General features: G+C 42.3%; 1 protein-coding gene across 8 annotated transcripts in view; it reads right to left on the bottom strand.

The window, feature by feature from the left end:
• Window positions 1-18,904, bottom strand: part of rap1gap2a (RAP1 GTPase activating protein 2a) — a 103,191-nt gene that overhangs the window by 19,498 nt on the left and 64,789 nt on the right. For 4 of the 8 annotated variants that reach the window (XM_026191323.1, XM_026191330.1, XM_026191326.1 and 1 more), the window contains 6 exons: window positions 9,973-10,057; window positions 3,772-3,807; window positions 1,310-1,342; window positions 615-647; window positions 267-488; window positions 60-163 (listed from right to left, as the gene is read on the bottom strand). In XM_026191323.1, the coding sequence (XP_026047108.1) occupies window positions 60-163; window positions 267-488; window positions 615-647; window positions 1,310-1,342; window positions 3,772-3,807; window positions 9,973-10,057 (513 nt within the window). Of the gene's footprint in view, window positions 1-59; window positions 164-266; window positions 489-614; window positions 648-1,309; window positions 1,343-3,771; window positions 3,808-3,900; window positions 4,211-6,002; window positions 6,225-9,972; window positions 10,058-18,904 lie in introns of those variants that run through there. The other 4 variants (XM_026191327.1, XM_026191325.1, XM_026191329.1 and 1 more) reach the window with 4 other exon arrangements.

Raw genomic sequence — 18,904 nt, 5'->3', positions numbered from 1 at the left:
AATCCTGAACTTATAATATGTGAAGTGAAGCTACTGTTGCTGCCTTTGCCTGATTGTACCTGAGCATGATGCGCAGGAACTCCTGTCCCTCAGCCTCTTCGTGTTTCAGGGACATGATGAGGTTGCCTATGCTGCTGCTGGTGCAATAGTAGTTCATGTGCTCCTGGGTGTATGGATACAGAGAAGGAGGTAAGCGAGGGAGAAAGGTGCAGTTTAGACTTTAAAGACTCGCACTGCTTGGTACAAACTGACATGACTGCACTAACCTTGCCCAGGAAGTGTTTGCGGTAGGCACGGGCTGTGCTGTTGCACTCCAGACGGTAGCTGTGCCCCCCACCGGGGCTCATGCCCTCTCCTCCGTCTTCCTCCTCACAGAAACTAGATTCTGAGGAAGATGGAGTTCCTGCCGGTGCCTCCACATCTTCAATCCAATAACCCCCGAACTGGGGCAGGATTACCTGGGGGTATGGACCACCTTTCTCTAGGACCTTGCGTGTAACATAAACCAACATAAAACATAACCAACTAAAAAAGTGTGTGCTTTTCATGTTTTGCCAAAGGTTGCAAATGTTTTGCATTATGGCTGAGTGAAAGATGAGCTAGAAATGACTCACATCTTCTATCCGTGGGTAGGGGATATAGTCATCCTGTAAAAGAAAAGAGGACAGACATACATACACATATGCACACACCATCAGTAACACTTTTAACTTGTATGAACTTCACTGACTTTTGCGACGGTGAAACAGATCCAAGCACATCCACAAACACAGGTGCGAAAGGGGAGCGCAGCTCACGATACTAAATAAACGTCGGGGCGATGATGCAACGCAAAATGCAAAGTCATCAGCAAACATCAGCGAGGGAGTGTGTTTGATTCAGTGGCCCCTGAGATTTTAGAGCTGTGTGCCTTTGGCACTGCTAGCCCAGCTCCAGTGTGACCTCTAAAATACTGCTGAGGCCTGTCTGCATTGTTGGTGGTGCAGGGCTCCGGGCAGCCAGTCATTTATATTCTGAGGCAGCAGGAGCCAGCAACTCTGGCAGGCCGGAGAGGATCAATTGACAGCTGGAGTTCATTCAACTTATAATCAATCTGATCAGGGGGTTATGGATTTTTGCACTTTGAAAGCCCTGAGAAAAGTCTGAAAAACATTCACGGGGTGTTGAGAATTCCTTCGCGGCGAGGAGTCCGACCACAGAGCAAAGCAGTGCAGCAATGAAGCACAGCATGCAGAATAAATGGTGACACACACAGACACACTAATGAGACCCACAGAGAAGATATCAACAAGTGTGTATCGAGTCACACCTTCCATTTTTTGGTCTCTTCAGCTTTAGGGACCTTATTAAAGTCCAATCGCAGCATAAGAGTGGAAAAGCACAAGAGGTCAAAAAAGAATTTAAAAAAATACAAGTTCAGTTTATTTGTGCAATGTTCCAAAAGGGTGCAGAAACATTCTTGTTTTCAGACTTCAGACTGTCTCATCTGCTGACAGGTGAAAACAGAGTGAGTCATACGTGCTAATATACTCTCTTGCAAACACAAACACACACACATGCACGAGCGCACACAGGTAATGCAGTCACTTAGTCATCCCCTCTCTGAATCCAGCTTCCACACACTAAGTGTTCCTTTCTTCACTTGTTATTATCATTTGTTGGAACACAGAAACGCTGAGGCGCAGGCCGAAGCCTTTTTTTTCATAGTATGCAGCGCAGTGCAAATATATGCAGCTACGAAAAGCCAATCTAGTACACACAGTAAATTGGCCAATTATGCTACAGGCCCAGTGGAACAGCTCATCTACATGACTGAGAATAAGAGTGAGGAAATAAATGCATGTGTGCAGATTCACAGCTCTTAGCATACACACCACCACCACGCCACCGCCATCGCTTATACTGCCACCAATCATACCAAGAGTCAGGCAGAATTCATTTGAAGAGTGCAAATGCAACCCCGACACACACACACATACAAGTGTTTGCACACACTTCTAAGTCTAATCTGTAGTGGTTTATGTCTGTCTGAGTGCATACTGATGGAGCAGCTGTTGCAGTCAGCAGGGAGTCAGTGTCAACAGTACGACACTGATCAGAAAGAGTCTTCAGAGGCTTCGATTTTTGGTCATACAGAAAAGCCAAAGGCAGAGGAAGCAGAGAGAGGGGTGAAAATTGGTGAAGCTGACAAAAGAACAGGAAAGGAGGGAGTGGACCGGAGATGGGGAGCAAAAAAAAAGAAAAAAGTGACCTTCATCATCAGGAACACACTTTGAAAGCCTGATTCCAAACGTTCAGAGCCCAGACGAGAAGGTCAATGCAAGCTGAGCTTCAGCAAAGACCGACGAGCTGCCAGTTTCACTCTGCATACGTGTGTGACTCTTTGATCATCAGGCTGCTTAGGGGGTCGTCATCCTCTAGTTACACTTTCTAAATAACTCCAGTGATGTCCTCAATCAGGTTCTCCCTCACGCTGACTTACCATCTCACACCTTGTCTCCTCTTAGCTATTTCTGTTTACTTCTATTCTAAACACAGATGCTATTTTACATTGTTTTTGACTCAGTCTCTTACACGATGCTGTGTTTCTCTAACTGTAAATAGACCACACAGCAGTCTTACTTGCTGTTACTGATACTGTAAAGAATATTTTCAACAGTGGATCAATTCGTATGTGGTACAGTGAATAATACTCACTGCAATAATCAGAAAAGGCTGCGCACATGAGACTGACCTAAAATGAACTACAGAGGCCGGCAAGTCAGTCAATGCTCATTGAGTTTTTGAGCGCCAGTAGAGTCCCACAGTGTGGGGGAATATCATATTTCAGGCTTTGGATGCAAAGAATTGTTTGTTTTGGTCTTTTTAAAGGATTCGTTGACAATAGAAGGAAAAAAATAAACACAAATCATCAGCAGTCTCAAAGAAAGTTTAAAAGAAACAAATGGAAATGTTATAATTTTGTTGGCGGGAGCTTTTCTGGTATTTAATATGGTGCATTCAGGGGTCACTGGATAAAACTGGCATTCCTTAACTTTCAGCTGCAGGTCAGTTCACACCTCTTGGATCCTGAGCGAAGAAAGTCTAATGACTTAAAAGTATGGGGCTTTCTATTTTTAACCTATTAACGGTTCCCAGTATGACCACCTAATAATTCACGTCTTGGACATCTAATAATAAACCCGCATGAGCAATTATCTCTGTCTGAATCTTCCTATGGTCATATGCTCCCTTTTTGGTATGTTTTCTTTCCTACCTTACTTCTCTTCCTCCTCACCCTTTTTAACCCCCCTCGCCCAACCCCATCTGTCGTCAGACAACTCAAAGCCTGCACCCTTAGGGCCCTGTGGAGGGCACAAAGTGGTCGAACACACAGAGAGAGACAGCCTTTGTTCAGAACAAAAATAAAATCAATGTATTCCACACAGAGAAGGAGAAAATAGTCATGCCAGTCCAGATCTTTGTGTGGCTGTTCACTGCCGCCTGCATGCCTATTATCCAATCTAAGACACACGCAGCGCCGACTTTCAGTGATTAAATCATCAGCGTGAGCCCTATTCAAGTATATGTTAAAGCTGATTTTGGTCAAAGAAAAACAAGGTGATAGGAGGAACCTTTTTATGGCAAAAAAACCCTCTCTACTATAGCTCAGTAGTGCTGGCTGAAGATAGGGAAAGAATGGAGGAAATAGAGATACTGAAATAAGGAAATGATAGAGGGACAGCAGCAGAGAAGGAAATGGCATTCAGAGGAATGAAAATTTCGTCATACCTGCATCTTTTCCAGCATGTCGAAGAACTCTGCAGACTGGAACAGAGACAGAAATAGATTACAAAGTATCTAAAACAAGCTGAAAGAGAGTTAAACTCTGACTGTCAGAGGGCGACAAGCTACTGACACCATTTAGCCGGCAGCAGTTCAATCATCGCCCTTTGGCTGGCTTCAATTTACACCTCACACAAGTGTTTTGACACTCAATGCTCAACCTAAACGTCTGCATTTAAAGCCCTCACACTGATAACATTCATCTGCAAGAGTAGATTGTGCCGCTCCCTCCCCTCCACGGGATCAGCTCTGCAGCGTCACAGAGGGCTGGGTCAGTCTTTCACACCCACACGCGCTCACACACTGATAAAAAACCACTTCCTCAAAGAGCAACACATACTACATAACACACAAACCAGCTTCCTTAAGTGCATTCACACACACACACACACACACACACACACACACACACACACACACACACACACACACACACACACACACACACACACACCGCCCTGTTCCCACGGGGTCTCCGCCTTGCCACATTAACAAGCTGCAAGGGTGATAATGGCCTTATGCTCAGATTTTGACACATATATAGCGTGCAAAGCAATGCATGGACAGTTTTAGGTAACAAGTGTGTGTGAGCGCATCAGCGCTTTGACTCACATCACAGGAGATACTGATCTCTGACCCCAAATTAACCTTGCCATTAAAAAAAACTGGTTTAAACACAGACAGAAGTTGAGCGCCTCTCATCATCAACTCTATAACTGCAGTGTTGTGCTTCCTTTTTAAACTGCTTCTGCAAAAACAAACAAAGTCGTGTAATGCCTACTTTAATTATATTTGACAGCTAGAGTCATGCTGGCACATGTGAAGGAGTTTTTGCTACATTGAGCAGTGCCCAGGGCAGCTAAAAAGACACGCTGTAGCAGATCACCTTTGCAGCGTCCCAATGGGCTCTTGGGAGTGCAGACAGCATGTTGAGCCTCCAATGGTGTCCAGACAAGTCCAAAGACAAGGAAGCCATATCTGCCTTTCTGTTCCACTGTCAGTCTAAAACATATCTCTACATGCCTACTTCCCTTTTCTCACCGTTGCTCTCTAATCTCAGTGTGTCATTCTCCTAATCTGTCCCCTATACTCTCTTATTACTCAGTCATTTCCTCTTTTCTTTTATTAGCCTTTTTCTCTCTTAGTTTTTCTTGCCTTTTCTCTCCTGCTCGCACTCGTTCACTCTTTCTGTGTTAGCCCGGTGACATCTGGATATCTTATTTCCCATGGCAACCTGTGGAGGCTGCCACGATCAGCCTGTCAGTCTGCCTGACTGACTCAATGACTGGCAGACTCACTGGTAGCTAGAATTCACACATACTCACGCTAATCATGAACACAACCACCCAGACACTGACAGAAATGATGACAAAGCACAAAAAAAGTAAACAGGAACTGAACTTGCTCACATTCTTCTTCTGCTTTCTCTCATAAATATATTTTTATTCTTTTCCAAATATCAGAACATTACATCTGCAGCATTTGCATGGCATTTCTATTTGAATAGTCATTAATTAGATGCACAGCCTTTTTGGGTGAAGGGATGGACCGAAACTAAAAGCCCTGACCTCTCAGCTATCAGGTGTACATGAAATCCAACCGTTGAGAGTTGAGAACGCGTTGTTAACCCCCTCCCCAAAAAAAACCCTCTCAGCATTGCTCGGCTTTGTCACACTTGTGGCCCAATGGCACGCAGCTGAACTGACACGCATGTGTAAATGTGATATTTTAGCTCTCTGGTTGCAAAATGTTGCACACGTGGGTGTAAAGCAGCTATTAAGAAGGCACAAAACTGTAGAAAGTTTAAGAGGGTGCAGAGGATGCCGCTACCTCACTCATAACACTAAGCGCCTCTGCGGTTGTTTCTCCTGCAGTGACTTGAGGACCTGAAGTTTGACTCGATGTGACATGCGCCTATTTCTGAAGTCACAATATAAACAAATATTAGCTGCAAGACGAGGTAACTGATTAACTTAGCGGCAATAACAGTAAAGTTTGAACACATGTCTGATAGCTTCAGTTAAAGTTCACTTGCTTTGATTTTGAAATGATAAGTTGGTATGAGTAGAAACTTACTAACCTACATTCATTCATCATAAACTTGCGCGCCAAGTTGAAAAAACTCCCCATTACACATCAAACTGCTGGGACTTGCATGGTAACCAGTGCAGACTTACCTTGAGAAGGGCAACCAAAACATTTGAGTCTTTAAGTGTCCCTGCCTTCCTCTTATTCTTACCCTTCCTTCTACATTTTAGAAGAGCTCTTCCCTCTCCCACACATTTATAATGTCTGTTTTGCCTTCAAACATGGCCACTAAAGCTTAAACAGGAAAATCAAGTAAGGCAGCAAACTGAATTGTTTGTCAAAGCAAAACAGGTCATGCCCTTGTTTATGTGTCTGACACACACACACACACACACACACACACACACACACACACACACACACACACACACACACACACACACACACACACACACACACACGCTTAGCCTTACCCTAAACCTAACAATAACACAATTGTAAATCTGACACTAAAACCTTATTTTGAGCCTCAAAAATGCCTTAAAACTTGTATGGACAGGCATTTTGTCCTTATAAGACTGTTGGTCCTCACAAGTATAGTGACATGCCAATTTTCTGTCCTCTCAAAGATGCCTAAACAAGTACATACACACACACACACTGTAAGTCATCCAAGGTATTGCCAAGTTTGGTGTTGCTCTCTTTGAAGACTGTTGACTATCAGCATCCATACACATTATTAATGTCAAAAAGGAAGTGCCTGAATAAAGTATTGTACAAATACAAACATTAGATCACCTGTAAGGAAGAAATTCCAGGCACAAACTATACAGTCTCTGTTTTAGCATACACTCCCTAAGCCAGTCTACTGCTGTACAATGGTGTGGATAAATTAGAGTTAAACCACCAAATACATAACTACTTAGTATGCTAACTTATAAATTGATCATGGGCCACTTTGTTAGGTATACCTGTTCAACTTCTTGTTCAGAGCATTCTCATTCCCGACGCGTAACATGCCGACGATTTGTCACATCCCGAGGCGTCCCAGGGGCGAAAGGTAACCTGCCGTGTCCCTATGATATGCGCCTGATTGTGGATGGAATCCAATAGAATGACGCTCCCGGCGGTAACACACGCTCCAGCAGTGTATTCCAGTCCTAACCCTAACCCTAACCTTTACCACAACCTTAATCGTGTTAGATAGTGTTTTGCAAAGCAATTCATGAGGAGAAACTAAATAAATGTACATGTGTAGATTCAGTCCAAATGGTTCTCATGATTCCTCCTGTTTCCGAATGCGTAACATAGGAATGTGTTGGGTGGCCGAAAGCGTAACTTCCCGGCTATTTGTCACATAGGGTAATATGTTACGCTTTGGGAGTGAGAACGTTTTGTCTTGTTATAGCAAATATCTAATCGGCCAACGAGATAGCAGCAACCACATGCACTTAGGCATGTATTTGTGGTCAAAATGGCCTGCTTAAGTTCAAACTGAGCATCAGACGGAGAAAGAAAGGTAATGGTTGTTGGTGCCAGACAGGCTGATCTGGGTATTTCAGAAAATGCTGATCTGCTGGGATTTTCCCACACAACCATCTCTGGGGTTTACAGAGAATGGTATGAAAAAAGAGAAAATGCCAAGTGAGCGGTGGTTCTCTGGATGAAAATGCCTCGTTAACGTCAGAGTTCAGAGCAGAATGGGTCCGACTGCTTTCAGCTGATAGGAAAGCAAGAAAAACTCAGATAACCACTTGTTCCTTGGCATACTCTGGTCTCCTTAGCTCCAGCATGGTTTGAACACAACAGCCTGTCTGAGCATTGTTGCTGACCACAGTGTGCCCATGTTTTGATGGCTGCTCCAAGCAGGATAAGAGAACATGTCACAAAACTAAAACAAGGAGTTCACTGTTCTCAAACGACCTAGACAGTCACCGAATCTCAATCCACCAGAGCAGCTTTGGGATGTGGTTTAATGGGAGATTCACTTCACGGATGTGCAGCACACCGTTGAATCTGTGCCTCCACGGTTTAAGGGAGTTCAGAAGTCAAAAAGAATGGCAAGGTTTACCTAATGAAGTGGCTGGTGTGCATGTATGTCAGAATAATATTATATTTACAGATGATCAAGAAGGGGTTATTTGTTTATAACATTCAGCATTTTGGATCTGGATTTCAAAATACTCACATCACACACGTTATATAAGCTTGTGAGTGGCTTTTGACTGTAAAGCAGCAGAAATGGAAATACTCAACAAACCAGAAGTACCTCCGATTTGCACTTAAACGCATCACTTGAGCAAACACAGTTTTCCCGCCGCTGCTGCCTTAACACGTTTGCTCGTGAGCTGTCCTCTGACGCCTATAACCTTAAACGCTTTTCCTAACCACGTAAAGAGCTTCTTACGAGAGCACCTATCTAACAATTAAAAAACAAAAATGGATAAAAGCAGGATTAGCGCCGACACGGTGCTGACAAAACGGATTTTATCAACATGTGCTTTGCGATCTGAGAAAGGAGACAAATGTTTCTACACAAAAGGCACGGATTTGCCGTAAACTGCAATTATAAAAAATTATATGTTTCATACGTTCACTGCCAGTGTGACTGATGATGAGTATCTCGCCATTAGGCCATTCTAGCTCACAGCAAAATTGGAGGCTGCTGTTTGATAATTACAAGAAATCAGCCACACATCAAGAAGGTAATTGATGCCTTCTGTCTTGAGTTATATTTCTTCCATAATTTCTCTCACATATGATTCCTCTGAGAGCATAATTCAGTTCAATCATTCCTCTCTCACCGTGGACAAACTCCCATTCAGAGGACTCAGTAATGATGGCTTGCTTTGAGGTTGCTATCCTGACCAGGAGCCATCAGCTACTTCCTCACCATGCTAATCTCCCTCCATACAGAATGTATTCTTTCTTTTTGTCATGCTGAAGGAAAAAAGAAAGAAAGATCTTCAGCTTTAGTGTGAGAGTAGTGCAGAGAGAGTGTCTGACAACATCATACCTCACACCACATGAGTCAGTGTAACAGCACCTGAGGAAGATGATCATCTACAAGATCTGTAGTTTAGCTACGTTCTCATATTTTTGTTTTTCACTTTGGTTCCCACTGTGGTCCCAATGGGGTCCCACTGTAGTAGACCATGATTCAATTTACATCACAATTCATTTTTAACAACAAAACGTTTTATCTGCAAAAGGAAGCTCAAAACAATGACAAGCATGGAAGAAAAGTGAGATCAGGTCCTCGAAAACCGCTTCGTGCTGTCATATACGGAAATTTCCAAGTGCCAGTCAAAGTAACAGGAGCCAAGGTAAAGTGCACACTCAAATGAATAGACATTTCCTTTTACTGGATGTCTTGTAGAACGCATCCTTCACTTTCCTGTAAAATTTCGAGACAAAATATAAAGCCAAGATTTAGCGGCACAGATGAGCATTCATTGTATCTCAGGCTCTTATTCCGCTTGCCTCCAGACGTAATCCCTTTTTTTAATGGCAAGCAGACATTGGAAAAAGAAGGATTACAGTACTCCACGCCTGGAGGAACCGTCACAGCAAAATGGGCATGCGACTGAGTTCACACAATGACATCAGCATGTTTGTGTTCTCTGAGAGCAATAATAGATATAATATATAATAATAGATATAAATAATGAACCTGATTTGAATCTTTAAAAAATTATAGGTTTTAATTTGTGGCATAGATAGCAGATGTTGTAAAAGCATAATAGCCTGTATTCGCCTGACATTTAGCCAGGACAACGGTAGGAAAACTGCTATTTTCATCTGCAATAATTTGCAAGAGAGAGCCAGAATCAGCTGAGCCATGAGCTGATGGGGACTGGCACTGAGATCAGCTGATTTGCCGGGATTGTAGCTTCGCTTGGCTTTGGCCTGCCCGAACTAACACCGTGCTTTATTTACGTCCACAAATATGTTCTCTTGAACTTTTGTGACAGTGGTGTTTGTCACTGTCTCTGAATTGCATGCTTGTTAAAGGGATTTCACACTGAGGACAATCGCAGTCAGCTGATTTAACACATGTAGACAAATATCATATCCCACCATTAGCAAACATGCGTAGGTGTGTCTAGCTGCTCATACCTTCATGCTGGGCGGTGCAGTGCGGGGTGGTGATGGGGGACATTCTCCCAAAGGGACGTTGGAGATGTTCAGCAGCTCCTGTTTCCTGGAGAGAAGAAGAAAAAACGAAGAATAAATACTAAATCTTTTTTGTTTTTCTGGAACACATTTAAAGGTGTTTCTGCTGTTTAAACACCGTCCACCATGATATAATAGTAGTAATAAACAATTTTCAAGCTAAACTGTTTGAAATAAGCAATATTTCAAAGTTCTCTGTCACACAGAACCTGAAAAAAAAAGTCATCTGGGGCTGGAAGACTACGTGATGATTCATGTGTTTCTGTGTATCACACGAGCACACATTAATGATCCCAGACGTTCAAGACTGAGCTGTCACTGATGGACAGCTGGAGGATTAGCAGCAGCTTCAGTCGTGACGGTTTGAGATGAACATCTCTCATGTTGAATTTAAGATCAAGATCAAGTTGGTGGTGTAGCGGTGAGCATAGCCGCTTTCCACACAGTTCGATTTCTACCTCTATTTCCTCTGGAGAGAGATTAGAGTCCAAAAAAGACAATGGAACACAATAAATGCATATGTCTAGCTTTTTTTTTTAACGTGAAATGACTATGCCCCCTCCCTTTTGTTCGTTAGATGGAGCTATCGTAGCTCCTCCATCCTTTCATGCAGCAGTGTCAAGTGGTCATGTAATGGAGAAATAGTCCTACTCCTTTCTTTTCTGTAGTTAAACCAGCAGTGCACCTTGATGTTGGCAGATGACACACATTTTTTTATGAGGCTCACATTACAAAAAAAAAGAAAAGATGCAAAATCACAGCCACATCTCCATTAGCCATATTTTGGGACACACCCAGACATAGCCCTACTTGTTCTTCAGGACACATGAAAAGCCCAATTCTTTCCACAGGCACGGTGATCACACAACGCAGCGCTGTGTTCACCCTGCGTATGTAGTATGTTAGCTTACAGTCGGCAGATGATGTGTGAATGTCAGTCGTAAGGAAATACAGACTGGAGGAGTTTATAAGGACTTAAAAAAAAACAACCACCCATCATTTTCTTAGACATTGTTCATTGTTCTCTCTCTTTGTTCTCAGGGAAGGACACTGTTGCCTTTTCCCCCCACTGACCTGTGAAAAGGAAAAGCTTGTCCAGACTAAGGTCTCTGTGTAAACCCCTGCTGTGTGTCTCTACAGCACAGTGGCACCTATCTTTCTGTCCCTTACATTTACACCTGTGCGCAGGGATGGAGGGAATTTGTGTCCGCAAGAAAAGCAGGGAAAGATGTGAAGCTGTTGTCCTTGCAGCCTGGGCTGTGTCTTTGAGGCAATAAAACTGTGATTGCATCACATCAGATAGCTACCGCCCAGGAAGGGAGAGGACACATTGGGACAGCAGAAAGAAGGAAGCAAAGAAATAAATTAGGAAGGTCATAGAGAATATCTGTGCGTGGGACAACGTGTGAATAGAAAGTTTGGATGAAAATGTGGCGTGTCATACTCTAGGAAGGCGCTATTAAAATCAGCCTCTATGAAAACAGAATAACACACAGTTGTTCAGCAGACTCCTTAGAGGAGAGCTCCACCCTATAAGCTAGACCTAATACCAGCAATAGAGGTGTGAAGGTCAGAGTTTGTGAATGAAAGTCTGGATAATACATTAAAATTACATCTCACCACATAATAGCTTGCTTGTTATTTTTAGGAACGTTGGCTTCCTGACAAATCATCAAAGTGAGGGTCAGCCTGCGACCACAAAGTGCCCATCAAGGAGGTATCATTTAGTAATTTCCTCCAGTGGTAGATATGTATCGTGTTGTTATGACAACACCTCCTATCTGCACTCACTGCGAACGGGTGAACCTTGTCTTTGATCTCCCTTTCTGTTTAAGTTCATTAGAGCCAATTAAAGTTAATTAAATTAAGGTGGATTATGTATGTTAACACTAGTGGCTCAGAGAAGGAAATATGAGAAGGAATCGTGTGTGCATGGAGGCAGGGGGAGAGGAGGCGGCACTGGACGCGTCAGTGATGACTTTATATTGTAAAGAGGTGAGTGAAGAAGACACACTCAGTGCATCATGGGAAGTGCCAGGAGCCTATGCCTAGTGTAACTAAAGGAGGATTCATGGTCACTCGATCCAGCCCTAACAATATGCTCTATCAAAAAGGAAAGGTTTAGGCCTAATCTTAAAAGTAGAGAGGTTGTCTGTCTCCTTCAACTGGGAGCTGGTTCTTGATCAGTGCACTGCCCTCTAGTGGTCATTTTTTGCGGCTCCTATAAAACTATATTTAGATATGTTAAAGAGTTTCGGAGATATGAGTTCACTTCTTGCCTGAGAAAGTGAATGCGTTAATAAAATGATAAGGCTAGGTATGAGAATTCCCCTTCCTAGCCTAATATGCCAGATGATACGTACAATTTAAAACTGATATTTGGAGTCTTTGAACTTGACTTGATTCAACAAATATAAAAGTTTAACATTTGGTCCAAGAGACAGATATAAAGCCTGGTGAAAAGAACTGAGGTCCTCATAGTCCCCAGTCAATGTGGCTTTTTATACAGTTCTGTGGGCTGCCACAGACTCCAGTGGCACTGGAAGAAATTACAAAATGATAAAAATGGAGATATATAAGAAAAGGAAGCATTATGCATTGGTACCAGTTATCAGCTGTCAAGTCTGCTCCGGAGCCTCTGACTTTGTCATGAGGAAGACAGTAAAACTGAAACTTTTATTTAACATGTAATCTTGTAAAGCAATGGATGGAAATCTGAAAGAAGAATCTTTGAGATTTCTAGTTATTCCTTCAGAAACTAGGGCACTTTTTAAAGGCCCTGGTAGGTTTTGGAAATATTGCTGTGTATTCAACTTTGTGACTCAGATGCAAAGATAAACACAAGATGAGAATTCTGGGAATAGGCACTTTTTTAATTAACAAGAACTGTGGTCAAAGAAAAACTAAATACCTGAATAATTGTCTGGTAAGAAAAAGAAAGAGTAAAAACTACAGTGTGGTTAAAAAAACAAAATGCGGGCCTGTCACAAGGCTTTGCAAGCAGTATTGCTTAGAATGTGAATTTTCTTTGCATAGGTTTGCATGTGCGGCTGTGCTTCTTCCTCGCACCGTCTAAAATATACATGTTGGATTAACTGGCGGTTCTAAATCGGCAGCGTGACAGTGTGTGGTCTCTTTGTGTTAGCCTTGTGAAAGACCGCTGACCTGCTTTGGTGTATCTCACCTTTCACCCTGTATCAGCTAAGACAGGTTCCTGCCTATCACTTGGATAAACGTTTAAGGAAAGGGAAACAACATTATCAAGTAAGCACACAGGCTGTTATAGGTGAGATCACAGGGTCAAATTGCAATCATTCCTCTGGCTCTGAGCTAGCATGGATAATGTGCAGCATTCATTTCTGAGTGAGCAAATGGGCAGTGACTGCCACACTGTTAGATTCTTTTAATACTGCTGGGGAGGAACAGCTGTGTGGGTCTGTGAGGTCTGGGTACTCTTCCAAGAACTGGATAGTCACATGTGAAATAGCCATTCATCTATCCACAACAATAAAGTGGTTGTTTAAACTGCAAAACAAAAAAAGGTGATTGTTGGATGAATTAGGTGCACTGTAACTTAACTCGGCCCTCTGTCACCTGGAGCTAAGATTAAGAGGTTGTAAACTCGCAAAGAAAAATAGGACATGCTGTGCTCTACATTTACATCAAAACTAGTACAAGCTGTACCATTCTTGTACAGCAGTGCGTGCCTATAATCCTTCTTGGATTTAGCTGGTGCTAATTATGGCTAATTCAACAGTAATTACATCTACACAGTCATCATGTTTATCTAATGACGATGTCAGTGACGCGTGCATGTGTGTGTGTGTGTGTGCATGTGTGTGTGTTTGTGACAGAGGCTGAATGAAAGGCCCATAAAAGAAAAAAGGCTTTAATACATCTCTGTTATTGATTAAACCCTCGAGATTAGATTTGGAAAGCGGGTCAACGGGAGAGCTATCCAGGACACAAAAGAGTGTTTGGGGAACAAAAAAAAAGGGGGGACAACATCTTTACATGACTGACTGATGCTAGTAAGGAGATAAGGAAATGAAAAGAGGAAATCAGGACGATGGAGAGAGCTGAAATGATAAAAATAAAGAACAGCGGACAGACACAGAAGGACCGGGAAGAGGGTGAAGTGCAGGTCTCTGGTATGGAGCCCTCTCCCAAGGGCTCATGAATCTGTACTGTTTCCAGTTGGTCTTAATATTTGTTAGGAAACCTGATAAGGAGCCTGATCTTCGTGCTGATTGGACAATTACATGACTGATGGTTCGTGTAATGGGGTTAATACAACTGTAATTGGACACAAAAAAGGAAGAAAGATGGTTGATTATAGAGGGGGGGGGGGGGGGGGGGCAGGGTACACAAGAATCCATCAACCATGTATATTGGAGTAGGCCTGTAATAAGGAATTACACCACACAGCACAATCTGCTGCAATGTCACATATTAGACCTGGCAGCTCCAGCCCTGATCAGTACTTATGTTGGCTGATATTGACAGGTGACATACAGACAACGTGATTCCTTTTGACTCATATACTCTGTAGTTAAGTAAGGAAGTCATGAATGGATCCTAAAGAAGCCATGATGGTATTTTATGAATGGAGCCTAGAATTTAGATTTGCAAACAAGCTAAGTGTAGCCTTGAAAAAGGGTGCATGTATGGATGAAAACTCTTACGTTTTCCATTGTGTGTTTAATCTAGTTTCCCATATTAGCTGTCCCAAAAGTCTACTCCACATATAGATTTAAGAAATGGATGCACGGCTTAGTCAGCTGTTTGCCATGAAGACTTCAGGCATCCCAGATATGCACGGATATGTGTAGAGGTCAGGAGAGAAGTAATTATGAGGCAACTGCAGCCCAAGTCACCGGCTGCTTCCTGCGGGAACATCATGCCTCGCCCTCTCTGTCTTACTGCGACATGAATAGATACAAATTTGGCAGCCGGCAGGAGATTAGACCGTCCAGCCAGACAACCTGAAACATTCTCATTATCAATAAGAGGGGGAGACAGATAGCGAGAGGGGGGTGAAAGGAGGGGAGGAGGGAGCGGCATGTCTTGTATCCCAAAAAAAGAAACGCTGCTGCATTTCTAAATCAACAGATAAATTTGTTCAAAAATAATGGCTCCTTCATCTACAGAGTTGGTGCACTGGAGGGAGCAGCGGAAGTAAATAACCTTTTCATTTAGCCGTTCTGCTGATAGAGTACAAGAAAGTAAATGGATTCGGTGTTCGCGTGTGCCTCTATGTGTATGTGTGACACTCTCCAGACCCTGTTTTAACAGCAAACACACACCTGAAGATGCACTCTGTCATTATCACCCTCACAACTTGTTTTTGTGACAGACTGGAACTCTCACCCAACGGCACTAAAATATTCAAACACACAAGCTGGAAGCTCTCTGGCTCTAAAGGAAAGACAGTTTGCTGTAAAAGTAGAGACAGTTGCCTTTGCATTTCATAGACTAAACCATAGTGACAGTTTACATACACCAGCCAATTTATTGGGTACACCTTGCTGGTATAGGGTTGGATCTGTTTGGCCTTCATAGGTGCCTTAACTCTTCATAGTGCTGGAAAGATTCTTTTGAGATCCATCCTTTATGCAAATCTCCCAGTCAACCACATCCCAAAGGTGATCTATTGAACTGAGATCTGGTGGCTCTGCGGGTTATTTTAGTAAAGAGAACTCATTGTAATGTTCAAGAAACCAGTTTGACATGATTTCAGCTTTGTGACATTGTGCATCATACTGTTGGAAGCAGCCATCAGATGATGGGTACACTGTGGTTATAAAAAGATGATCTGGTATGGTCATCAACAATACCCAGATAGGCTGTGGAATTTAAACAATGTTCAGTTAGTACTAACAGGTCCAAAGTGTGTCAGGTAAATATCCCTCACACAATCAGATCCACCACCAGCCTGAACCGGTCGTACAAAGAAGGATGGATCCATGCTTTCATGTTGTATATGCCAAATTCTGGCCCTACCATCTGAACATCCCAGCAGAAATTATGAGTCATTAGACCAAGCAATGTTTTATTATTATTCTCCAACTTTAATGTGTCTGTGCGAATTGTAGCCTTAGTTTTCTGTTCTTGGGTGACAGGAGTGGCACCGGGTGTGGCCTTCTGCAGCTGTAGGTTTGATACGTTGTACATTCAAAAAAGCTCTTCTGCGTACACTGGGTGTAACCATTATTTGAGTACAGTCAACAGTCTAGCCATTGTCCTCTGACCTCTGATATCAGCAAGGCACTTTCATTGCCCACTGGATATTTTCTCCTTTTAGATCATTTTGTGTAAACGATAGAGATGGTTTATGTGGATAGGGCATAAATTGTGATTCATCAAACCAAGTAACCCTTTTCTAATCTGCTGTTCTCCAACTTTCTTGAGCTCTTAGTGTAATTGTAGCCTCAGTTTTCTGCTCGTAGGTGACAGGAATGGCATCGCCATGGTCTTGTAAAGAGTAGCTATTTGATTTACTGTTGCCTTTGTATCAGTTTGAAGCAGACTATTTCTCTCTGAATATGTCTACAATGCACTGTGTTTCTGTCAAGTTATTTGTCAGTTGCAGGTCTTTTGCCCACAACCGAGATGACAGACCTTGCCGACCGTACATACATTAATGTGCAGTTGAACAGGTTTATCTAACAAAGTGGTTGGTAACTATAATATACAACTTTTTTAAGCAAATATTTTGTTGTAGTTTTCACACATTAAAGAACAGGGTATATATGAAGTGGATGATAGAGAAAAAATGTCAACCTTGAAGTGAAATTAATCTGTAAGAGCTTTCAGCCATCTTCCATTTATACCACCTATGCTTTCAGAGATACTCTTTCAAAGCTTTTATCAAGCTATGGTCTTCATTCTCCAAGACTCTCCTTGGCTTCTGCTCATCTTTCTCCTTTTTAACTTGACTCTTTGGTTCTCTCTCCTAATTATTTCTGCATTTAACCCAAGCATCAGATTAAACACATGCCAGTGAAGGTCTTGCCCTCTCGAAGGCTGCTGACTCTCACCCTGGGAAATTATGATCGTCCTGTCAAGGAAAGTTGTGTTTAATATGCCGCCATAAGTCTGCTACCCTGGAAAAAAAAAACAACCAAAACGTCTTTTGACTGACTGTAACTGTGCCATTTAATATGCTGAAGCCAGAGGTAGTGACGAGAACTCTGACTTCTAAGATAAAAGATGTGCAATAAACCAGTGTGTCAGACACACAAGCACGCTTTGTTGCTCGACACGGAATTAACCATCTTAACACCAAAAGAAAACACTACACGCCAGTAAAAAGGTTACATATTGTAGCTTTAGCCTCTGAAATGTCAGTGTTGTTCTCTGGCTCACTGCACCAGTGCTGCCAGGAAACCGTTAGACATTTATGTGTATTTACCTCCCAGCAGCAGAGTGACACTGATAAAGGCCACGGGCTGAAACGCGTTTGCTTCTTTTTCTTCGGCCGTGCTTCGTGCAGTTAATTACACTTTGTTTGGATATCCCAGCAATGCTCATAGTCACCGGTCTGTGAGGTGATGACGTATTTTGTGAGTTCATTAGCCTGCGGCCATTCGATCCAGCAAACACCTGAATATCAGCACAATTTCAGTAAGAATATGTAATGCAAACTCCCTCGCTGAATGAAATGTCATTCCACATGGGTTCAGAGAAGGTGTCCTGTCAGTGCTCTTTGTAATTGCTTTTATTTTTGCAGCACTGGTACATCCCCTGGTGTTATCTAACGATGCATCCCTAGAAAGATTCACCTGTCTGTCTTTTATTCTTTTTAATTTTTGTCATTTTAATCACACTTCTGTCACATACATGTATCAGTGCATTCATCTGAGGCACAGGAAGTGCATTAATGAGACTTCTTTCTTTTTATTATTCAGATGATCTGCATGAGGTTTATTATCAAAACTTTTGATTTAAGGAAGCAAGAGTTTTTTTAAAATTAATATTATGATTATTTGTTCTCTTGCACAGCACTGCATTGCAGTGAAAAACACAGGTACCTGGTATCAATCGCTATCAATGTCATATCAATCGAAATGCCTCAAATCCTGCCTTATCCTATTTATTTTGTGATGTGGGGGGGCACTTCCTCTTTATCATTGCCCAATCTCACCCAGTGTCACTGACTTGAGTAAAAAAAAAACCTGAGTTAAGCATCTGTCGGATGACATTGAATATGTCTCTTCTCCGCTAACTCCACCACGTCAGAGTAGTTGATAACCACACCAGAGAAGAAAGGTCCTGGAGAAAAATGGAAAGATATGAAGACAGAGAGGCAGAGACGCAGAATGAATGAATACCAGACAGATCGCTGAAAGAGAGAAGGCCAAAGAGTGAGGAATGGAGAGCGAGAATAAATGAATCTGCAGACTAAAAATAGCTCTCTCAATCCCCTGTGCAGAGCTGGGTAAATAGGGCTGTCTTGGGTGGGTCCCTGGGTACTTGTTAGAGACAATAGCGTCTCATCCATTACACTCAAAGACAAGGTTGTCTGTCATACACACACAGTATATGTTCACACAATTTGTTCAAGCAATATGAAGCATATTGCTTTTTTCATTCACCCCAAAAAATCTCACACTAATGTATAATAATGGCAAAGTTTAGGTATACCTCCTTAGAGCTAATTAGTCTTTGTGTAGTGTCATTAGTTGAGCACAATGGTCCTAAACATTATTTTTAACAAAAATCAGCTTGTTGAATGCAACCCCTCCCAAAAAAAACAGAAAGCCACTCAGCTGGTATTCACAAAGAAGAGTTAAACGCTGTTTAAAAAGGGGATTAATTTGCGGATAGCGAAGAAAAACACTGCGAGAAGGACGAATGGAAACACGAGTGAGTC

Source organism: Astatotilapia calliptera, chromosome 14 (genome assembly GCF_900246225.1).
Source record: "Astatotilapia calliptera chromosome 14, fAstCal1.2, whole genome shotgun sequence".
Lineage (NCBI taxonomy): Eukaryota > Metazoa > Chordata > Actinopteri > Cichliformes > Cichlidae > Astatotilapia > Astatotilapia calliptera.
Note: the sequence above shows the minus strand (reverse complement) of the source record. Positions and strands in the feature narration are given on the sequence as shown.